The 10,592-nt window shown below is 34.4% G+C and overlaps 1 protein-coding gene across 1 annotated transcript; it reads right to left on the bottom strand.

The window, feature by feature from the left end:
• Window positions 1-4,057: 4,057 nt before the first annotated feature.
• Window positions 4,058-10,292, bottom strand: LOC133871217 (uncharacterized). Its single transcript, XM_062308616.1, has 4 exons — window positions 9,951-10,292; window positions 9,714-9,848; window positions 4,965-5,186; window positions 4,058-4,349 (listed from the first exon to the last, which is right to left on the bottom strand). Exons 1-4 carry the CDS (start codon window positions 10,108-10,110, stop codon window positions 4,303-4,305), a joined length of 564 nt encoding a protein of 187 aa, XP_062164600.1. The 5' UTR covers window positions 10,111-10,292; the 3' UTR covers window positions 4,058-4,302.
• Between the last annotated feature and the right edge of the window lie 300 nt (window positions 10,293-10,592).

Consider the following 10,592-nt stretch of genomic DNA (forward strand, 5'->3'; position numbering starts at 1 on the left):
GTATATTATAAATTTATTCTTTCAAAAAAGTAAAATCCAAGCATCGATATATATAGCTATGGATGGAAACGGTTGTATAATCAGGCAATTCCATCTTATAAATGATTTAACATACTTTACGCGTACAATTATTATTTATTCTAAAGGCTTAATTAAATTGATTGAATTCAAAACTTAGCTTCTATTCTGATACTATATAAAATGAACAATTATCTAAAAATTTAAGTTTATAAAAAGAAATGAAATGCCATAGAGTCACTCGTGGCTTTTAGGTTCCTTTAATTTATATATAAAAGAGATAGATAATTAAAGGAGCCAATTATTCATGCATATATATATATATATATAGTTTAGACTAGTACTGTGTAGGGCCGATGGGGAGTTGCTTGACTTGTTGCTGCTGAGTCCTGATCAGCAGTGACAATTTTCGTAAAATGCCAGGCATGCATGTCTGTTTCTCGACACTTGAGGTCTTTTTCTAACGTGGGGTTGTGCTTAATAGAGGCCAAAGCAACCAGCCTAGCCTAGATGAGACTCAAGAAAGAGAGAGGAGGTCTAAATTTAATGCCACACACGTGCACGGCTTAATGGATTCTAGTACAGTAGTTCTACATCTTCATGTGTAAGACTACTGTTTGTCATTGGGAGTTCAAAAGAGTTATGACTTTGATTGCAAATATGTGGTCGTGCTTTCTCCCTTAGGACCCAGCTGCTGCACACTTGCATTATTATTATACACACACAAATGGTTGTTTTGGACTCTCTCTCTCGGGTTCATCTACCTTTGATTTTTTTTTTTTTTTTTTTTTTTTTTTTTTTTTTTTTTTTTTTTTTTTTTAATATCAATTCAACAGCCTAGGAGGAGCCAAGTAGGAGATGAATATGTTGCATTATTCACAAAATTTCACTTATCAGTTCTAACTTCTAATTAAGGGTGTAGATGCAAATGCAGATGCGATTATTTACAATATCTACACTCGCATTTGCAAAATGCAAATATCATTTTTAGATGTCTGCCACCGCATTTATGTCATTTTTTTACTGTACGCATTCGTGTGGTTATTATCCGATATCCGCAAATAGGTAATGAACCCATTTGAAAAGATTTTTTTTTAAAAATAAATTGACTAATTTTAGTTTTTTGAATTTGTTTTGAAAATATAATGCATTACTAAAAATATATAGAACCAAGAAAAAAAAGAAAATGATGGATACGACTTCAAATTATATATTCATAGTAATCAATACTCATAAAAAACATCCCTTCTGTTTTTTATCCATGATTTAATGAGCATAACAATCAAACCAGCAAACATAAAAAAATATAGATTACAAATCCAACATAAATATATATATATATATATATATATATATATATATATATATATATATATTACAAATTCATTACATAAAAAACTTAAAAGTGTATAAATATAATACATTCATAAGTAGATGTTGATAGCTTTGTGTTTGTGTTGAATATATTAACTATAATATATATAAAAATAAATATATTATATATTAAAAGTATATAGATGCGGTTATTAACAGTATATGCATACCTTAAAAACACTATCCGCATCCGAAAATATGAATAGTAATTTTTATTAACCATATCCACATTCACATGTGCAAATAGCGAGCAGTAAATATCCGTCCACATAAACACCCTTACTTGTAACCATATATATATATATATATATAGCTAGTATGCATACACCCATTACTGTGGCATTCACAAGCCAGCTGCAGTTTTTGTTGTAATATATATATTCAGTACTCATTCTAGAAAGAACTACAGGTGGAAGCTACTAGCCTCGCTCATTTTCAGTTACAATGATGGAATTTTTTACAGTGGTCAATGATATAAAAGTTAATTAATTAACATGTTCAAATAACAAGAAACACAAAAATCCAACATGGTACGACAGATAACATGTGATCCAAAATGGAGACAGTGGTGCCCAACCGTCTAAAAGTGGAGATTAATTAGATTCTAATCAAACAAGTTCCGAGGCGTTGAATTTTCGATCGATCTCCATCTGCAGCCAGTATAATAAATTAAATTAGTAATACTATGCACACCACCACCGACACCCACAGTCATTAGATTCTAATTTCTAATCAAACAAGGTTCCCACTAGTGTATTTGGCTATTTGCAACCCCATTTACCCACATTTGCCTTCAAAGTGTGTTTTGGAAATTGAGTTTTTATATTAAGATATAGTTTTTGGGAAAAAGTTTTATTTTCATGTGTGTTTTTTTAAAGTGGGTTTTGCCTTTTTTTTTTTTTTTTTTTTTTTTTTTTTTTTTTTTGAAAAAATTGTAGTCTATTATTTTAGGAATAGCTATTCCTATCATTTTTTAGAGGAATATGTATTCATTTTTATAAGGAAATAGTTATTTTTATTGGAATAACTATTTTAAGGAATAGACCTCTACTAAACAAAGTAATGACTATTCTTATTTCAATTCCAGAGGCCTATTCTGCGAACCAAATGAAACCTAAAAGTGTTTTTAAAAATGAGTTTCGTTGCTAAAGATCAAAACTTCAAGCATACTCTTGTTTCTACATCTTCCCCTGCATCAAAACCTCAAAGGTTTTTTTTTTTTTTTTTTTTTAATAAGTGAAAGGTTGATTTTAGTAACAAAGAGAAAACTGTGACTCTCCGTATTGTGATCAGAAGAGTAGTCAAGCGTCCAAACCAATTTAGATAACTGAGAAATTAACTCTTCTGAACGTCATTGTAATCTCAATCCCTAATTGCATTCACCTGAGTATTGCCATGCTTATTTGTCCAGTTTAGCACTCCCAAGTGTCATCCCTTGAACTAAGTTGAAAGCATGGATGCAGACCATGCCAACTAACAAGACAAAAATAGAATAATGCTAGAAGTTTCTTTTCTATCCCTTAAAAAATGATGTGGCTTTTAAAATTGATCGCCATTTGATTTGTGATCGATCGATCACTATTGAATTTTGATCTAATGATAATTTTAAAAGCCACATCATTTTTTGAAGGACGCAAGAGAGACACAAGAAGAACTTTTAGAATTAATCCAAAAATCGAACTAGAAAGTAAAGCTGATAATTTTTGACACGACACAAACTCAACACGAAATTAGCAGATTAGAGTTAGAATCTAACTCATTTAATTAAAATGGTATGGTTAGAATTGGCTTATATAGTCTTATACGTGTGCTTCAACACGACTTAAACTAGATATGCGACATAAAAGCTATCAATTTTTGACATGACCCGTTTAATTAAATGGGCCGAGTTAAGATTAGCTAAATAGTCTTATACCCGTACTTCGACACGATCTAAATCAGACCCGCGACATAAGGACTAGCAATTTTTGACACAATCCAACATAAATTAGTGGATTAGAGTTAAAAAGTCAAACCCGTTTAATTAAATAGATCAAATTAATATTGACCTCCACACAATCCAAACCGACGCATAAATACAAATTGCCACCCTTCCTAATTAATAAGTGCATGAACAAAACAAAAACAGGACTAAAGGATAGGATCCAAGTTGCATCCTAGCGCGTCATTTCGTTAGATTCATCTCGTGCCACTTCAACATCTAAATGGTGAGTTCTGTATCAAAGCACTGCTGCACATGGTTCTGACAGCCAAAGATTGATCACTCCCTTCAGTCAAGGCAAGGGCATAATCAGCCCCTAATTCACGTCACCCTGCCGTTCAGTCTAATCATTATAAAAGATCGTTTGAGCACAAAAGGGCATATTCATTTTCTGTCTTAGGCTCCAATGCATGATGCCTCGCCGCTAAGTTCAATCATTCAAAGAAACACTCTCTTAAAATCTGTAGTTAACCAAAAACTATGAACAATCCCTGAAATTTTTGCTTTTTCCCCTTTTTACTTTCCTACTCTCACTGTTTCAGCTAAAAAGCTAATTCAATCATAAATTGCTATAATTGTGCCACAATGTGCAATTTGAAAGTGACTTCAATAGCAAATTGACTCAACAGCAAGATGAATCGAACATGGGGATGGATCTAGGAGAGTGACAATTAACAGAGAAGGTGCAACAGGGGAAACAATGAACTAAAGCTTGCAAAAGTCCAATTATAAAAAGCATTGTAAAAGTCAAAGAAACTATACAAACTCATGAACACCACACCAGCAAACGTTTTAGCTACAGCTTTTCATTATCCCACTTACAACAAAATACAACTAATAAGTATCCTAACTATGATTGCATACATAAGGGCAAGATTCCTGTATATTTTCATCATTAACTAACTACAGTGAATCGATGTACCAACTTTTCAGTCAACAACAACTTTCCTTAGCTTTGAGTTGAGCATCTCCTTTCCTGTGACACAAAACAAAACCAGTTCCTCAATCTTCATCTCCTAAATTACTTTTGACAAAATCAGAGCTCTTTGCAACCTTAAAAGAAACAAAGCTGTACAAAAAGGCCGTTCTTTTGACTTAAGAGGAAACTGGAAAAGTTCCTGTAAAATTTTAATGAACCCCTTTATCACAAAAAATCATTTTAGCACCAATTTGTTTCCAACAAAACTAGACACATATTAAACACCATAAATGCTAAGGTCAAATGAATTCCTTATCAAGAAATCAATGCCATGTGCATTTTGTTGCAACAACACATATTTCATCAGCAATCCTGTGAATTACTAATAATGTTCCATTAATTTGTTGAAGAAATTATATTTAAGTATTGAGAAGTTTGTCTTGATTGCCATCAGGAGATGCACATGCATTGTTGTAGCCACAGTCCTCTTATGCGCTTTGCAAATAAGACTCGTCACAAATAAACAAATACAGCACTGACAATAGGAACAAAAACATCAAACAGCAGCTTCAAGTCACACATATTGCACTAATATTATTATGTATGACAAGGAAATCAAATAATGAGCCAAAGGACAGACAACAAAGCATGTCATGTGTTAAAGAATGTGACCTGATACAGATGTGGAACGACAGTTTTGGAAAACCATGCGCTTCACCGTTTCTCTGTGCCCAAAATTTTGTTCTTCTGAAATTCGTGTTTCATGAAGAAAGCTCTTGCCTATTTGATCCTCTACTACTTCATCAGACGACTGACCTGTTGGTTCATTCTCTATCATAGTCACTTTCCTTGTTGAAACTGCCATAGTGACCCTTTTCATGTACCCTGAAGGTCCTGGAATTTAATAAAACAGATATTTAAATAATGACGTTTTTTTTAAACAAAGTTAATGATGTGGAACAAGTTTCTATGGATTTTCTAGAGCTGACAGATAAGCAAAATAGGTCAAACGCTCCATCCAATAATAGAGTTTAGTAAATATGTAGTCTGTTCAATTTATCTTATATCGTATACATAAACCCAAATCTTGAGGTCAACATCTTGTGAGGGATAGTCATCTACTTCCCTTGTTTCCACTATCACACTATGTCAAGTAACTTCAAAGAAATATGAAAATTCACGACCACCAGTCCTCATGATTCTGTAAGGAAGAGGGAAGTAAAGGAGAAAACAGAAGAAGGGATAAGATAAGGATATGATATATCTATTTTAAATATATAATGTTAAGCCACTATTATCAATTGACATTTCATATCATCAATGTCTCCAATAGTGTGTCCCAATCCCAAGCCTTGTTGTGGATTTAAATACGTAGTTAGCAGACTGCTGTCATGGTGCTGTCAAGTAACTTCAAAGAAATATGAAAATTCATCACCATCGTTTTTCCCATGATTCAATTACGCTCCCCAAGAGCAGGATGAGTACTGGTAGTAGAGGACATGGGGAAGAGGAAAGCGAAGATTTATTCATGGAAACTTGGTCAACTATGCACATCAGCACAGACTAGCTAACTTTTATTTCCTTGTATTAATTATCAAACAAGAAAAAGCTCTCAGCATTTCTTAGTGGTATCAAGAAAGTCATATCCATAAATTTTTAGAAGATTAGTTCTGGAATGGGACTTTATGCGTTTTGTTAGAAAGGAAGTAATGTTTTCATCATCCATGGAACTGTTTACATGTCAGCGAGTCTCAAAATTTACAAAATCATTAACATTTACCACAAATGCAATGTAGAGTTTCTAGTTGCAGCCGTATCTAATCCAAGTGTCCTCCCTTAATATGCTTCTCCTATTCAAATGGAGACTCCATTCCCTTCCCATCGTAACATTGTTCTCATCCTTTTAGAAAAGTTGCTAGGTTACTAAGGAGGAAAAAAATGGACAAATAGGATTTTCAATTTAGGCAAGTTTCAACCTCAGAATAAAAAAAAAATAGCAGTCTCATTAGGTGAAGTGCTAAAGTTAGGATTCAAGATAGTATGAAATTTAATAACATGAAAGAACAAGAACCATGCTCCATTAACAAACTAAGTAGATTTGCATGGCCAGAAGCTCTGGATAACACCCCAAAATCCCACCAAATGTAGCATTCTTACAAATATATAGTTTTCTCTTGTTGTTATAGCTGGGGTTACAATTTGTTTTCTTACAGTATTTTCCTATGATTTTATAACTGATAAAGATCTGGCTCATATAATGGCAGCACCCAAATTCCCATCAATTTAGTGTTCTCGCAGATAGTGTCAGCATGTCTCTCTCTCTCTCTCTACTTGACATTTAACAAAAATATTTCCAGTTCCTTCGTTCTTATTTTTGATTTGCTTGTTTGATATCATGGTTCAAATAACACGAATCCTACTATTTACAAGTCACACTTCTACTTGTATCAGAGACCAAGTCTTTTTGTCTTACTTGTCAATCATAGGTTTAACTAACTATATTAAGCTTAACATTCAATATTTACTTAATGATTCTAAAGTATAGAAATTAATTCAAAATAATCATCTGCAAGCTCGTTTTCAGATATCTGAAACTGGGTTCATGATTTCAAAATTAATACTACATTTAATAGATTGCCCTCTAAATAGTTTTTAACATAACCCCAAAATTTTGGGCATCACTCTCTTCCTCTCAAGCTTTAATGACTCATTTGTTGAGCCTTCTATCAGGTTCTTACAAAAAAAGGCTGGAAGCCAATATCTCTAAGTGCAAAGAAAAGAAATAAAATAGTCATAGAGGTGGTGAACATTTTTAAAAATAAAAAATAAAAATAAAATTAAAAATTAAAAATTAAAAATTAAAAATTATCTGTATATATACAAGTAAATTAAAACAAGAATAGAGAAAGAAACTTGGGATATTTTTTGTTTTTCTTTTGTTTTTTTATAAGTTAACAAGATATCATTAAAAATCGTAAGGTGCACTTAGGTACACGAGAAAAACACCTAATTAGTAGGAGAAAAAAAAGAACAAAGAAAACTTGATAGCACCAGAGGAGATACAAATGCAGATGTATAAAGATAAAGAGTATGGAAGAAAAAAAAGACAAGCTCCTCTAACGCCCTCTCGCGTCCTCAAAACTTATATCATTCATTTCCCTCAAACTTGGGATGATTTAGTCATGGGCAAATCAGAAAGCTGAAGCTATATGGGTGGTGGGTTGTTTTGTTCTTAGTTGGGTTATTTTTGATGGGTGGTGGGTTGTATTTTTCTTTGGCGGGTGGTGGGTTGTTTTGTTCTTGTTGGTTCTATTGAGTTTTTGTGGGTGAGCTTTGGTTTTTCCTGTGTATACTGCCTATGTACTTAGGGGCGCCTTACGCTTTCATTAATAAAGTCTTTTTACTTATCAAAGAACAGCGAGAATGCCACAAAAATAGAACATAATTAAATCTAATCAAGGTTGTGAGAGTAAAATTGGGGAAGAAAGAGTCAACCAAAGAGGTGGCACCATTTAGGCTAGAAAGAATCGTAACTTATTTGGCTGACCCAAATAGTTAAAAACTGAGGGCTCTTTTGATAGTCGTTATGCAAAATCAATTTTTAGTATCATTAATGACATCTTTCACATTTCTTTTATCAACACAAAATGGCCATAATGTAAGCATTTCTTTCCCAATAATTTCACCTTAAAAAAACAAGTGCCTCTAATGCAACGAAATAGTATCATGTCTAAACGACAATCCACCCACCACCCCCTCCACAGGCCCTAAGAGATACTTTTAATTCAGGGACGGATCGACGGATCTAGGTGTTGGGGTGGGGGGACAAAATATTTATAATTCTTCATTAAGTATACACATTTTATAAATTTGTCCCCCCCAAAATGACATTTTTGTCCCCCAAAATAATATTGTTGTCCCCCTTTATTATTATTTTTAGTTTTGCCCCCTATTCCAACCAAAAAAAAAAAAACCCCCTAAAATACCCAATTCATTTAGTTTTCCTTCGGACTCTACTTCCCTCCAGCAAAAATGTGGAATATGATGAAAATATCTGGTTTTTATTTATTTTTTGAGTGGTTATTCTGCCGTTGTTTAGGTTTGTTGGGAAATAATCCCGACCCTGCCCAATGGGCCAGAATCACAGCCCATCAGAATCATCTTTGGCTAATGTCCGGGAAACGTACTCAAAGTCGGTAATTTACCGATGCCACGTAAAGGTCAAGGACGGTAAATTCCGACCTCGTACCAACCAGGGAAGAAAGCCCACTACCTACACGATCGCTATCAATTAGGAAGGCGTCCCCACGATCTAAGAGCAATTGAGGACCGACTTGGCCACGATCGTGAGGGCAGTTGAGAACTGATTCCAGAAGCGATCGTGAAGCACTGCTCTCCACGATCTCAAGACGGTTGAAGACCATCCTGGCCACGATCATGAAGCGTGTGCCTTAATCCCACAATTTGAGCGGTCGATAAGTGCTCCAAATCTGACACGTGGTCCAATGAAAGAACCAGATCGCTCACAACATGACATGTATAAATACCTCACGACTGAACAGGTAATTTAGATTGTTCATTGTGATACAAGGGTGATATACACTTAAGATAAAAACTGACAAAGGCATCGGAGTGGGATTGTCGGATTCCCCCTGACGTAGTTTGTTTTATTTGCAGGATAACGAAGATAGGCTCTTCTGGTTCGTTAACTACCATATCAGAAACTGTTCTAACAAGGTTCACAATATTTGTTTTGGCATCACAAGTTAAATGATTTAATCATTTATGATTGCATCATTAACGTTTTGGCTTGACTTTCAGCATTGTTGTTGTTTAAGGCTTCAGGAGATCTTGTTAAGAAAAAGAGTCAACTCTCAAAAGTATCGAGAGTTTAAGGCTTCAGGAGATCATGTTTAGTTTATTTGCTAGTTGTTTATGCTATTGTGTGTTTGCGATGCCATGAGATTAAATTTAAACCTTTTATACTTTTTTTATATAAACACATACATAGAGAAATTATATGTATTGATGTGGTTTTGTATTTATTTTCCCCGACTCATCAAAAATAAAAAATAAAAAATCATCCCCCATACCAAAAATCGAGGTTCCATCCCTGCTTCTAAATAAGTCAATCGGACTAGAAAATCCACAATTACAAGCATTTCAAGTTGTCCAAATCCAATTGCACTCCAAACTAAGATTCTTAGACTCCATATATAAAGAATTGTGCAACAGTATGAGACACAAGAAAATGGTAGAATTGTGTGCACGTGTAGCATAAGAATACCATAACAATTTCATCCGGGAGGGAAAAAGGAAAACAAAAGAATATGATTCTTCAGGAAACATTCGAAACCCATGAATAAATATTTGCAATTTACTCAAAATTTAAATTAAAAACAAAATCGGAAGTAAAAGTACCTATAGGAGAACTAATTGATTGAGAAGGAGCAACCAAAAAAGCATACATGTAAGAATCAGACTTCAGATACTCCCCAATCTTCTTGAGCAACCTGTTGTTGTTGGTTTCCTTGATGGGTTCTTTTACTTCCACTCCTACGAGAACAAGTTCCACTCCGTTATGGAAAAACCCACCAACAAAAACATGAAAAAACAAAAATTTGATTGAAAAAAAAGAAAGAAGATGATGTTAATTACCTATAGCAGAAGAACGAAAAGTCTTAGATCGGGGAGAGATGAGAGGAGCAAACATGTAAGAATCCGATCTGAGATAGTCTGCCACTTTCTTAAGCAACTTCTTCTTGCTACGCTTAATGGGCTTTCTCTTCTGTACCCTCAGCAACGCTCTCTTCTCCATTTTCCGCTTTGTCTTGCTTGGGTCTGGACAACACCGAGAGGTGAAAATGGCCTTCGGAAACGCACGTCTTTGTGAGAAAGTTGTGGCGGTTGGAACGTTAGGAACAGGTGTCCGTTGCTCAGCCTAAGAGTGCTGCGTGTCGTTTTGGCTTTAAGGTTTCAAAGACACCGCGACATGTGGCGAGAGGAAAAGTGTGTTAGCCGATTGAACTCCTCGAGAGGCTGCAATTCTTGAGATTCACACTTTTCGTTGTAATAAATGGTCTGAGACATGGTACGTTAGTTGAATTAGGTGATTTTTTTTTTTTTTTTTTTTTTTTAAGGGATGGGTATCGATTCGGTCAGTTCGGTTATCGTCAAAGTCGGTTAATTCACCGACTACTTTTAATTTTGAAATTTTCGGTTAAAGCGTATAAATCAGTAGAATCAGTTAAAAGGTGGTCGGTTAAGTTGGTTAGGTCGGTTAGGCTGGTTAGTGTTCGG

The sequence above is a fragment of the Alnus glutinosa genome, chromosome 6 (genome assembly GCF_958979055.1).
Source record: "Alnus glutinosa chromosome 6, dhAlnGlut1.1, whole genome shotgun sequence".
NCBI lineage: Eukaryota > Viridiplantae > Streptophyta > Magnoliopsida > Fagales > Betulaceae > Alnus > Alnus glutinosa.

Coding starts and splice junctions, on each gene's coding strand:
- LOC133871217 (XM_062308616.1), bottom strand. CDS start 10,110: ATGGAGAAGAGAGCGTTGCTGAGGGTACAGAAGAGAAAGCCCATTAAG. Junction 5,187..9,713: donor ATCAATTAGTTCTCCTATAG/GTACTTTTACTT, acceptor ATTAAATTCCAG/GACCTTCAGGGTACATGAAA. Junction 4,350..4,964: donor TCGTTCCACATCTGTATCAG/GTCACATTCTTT, acceptor TTTGTGTCACAG/GAAAGGAGATGCTCAACTCA.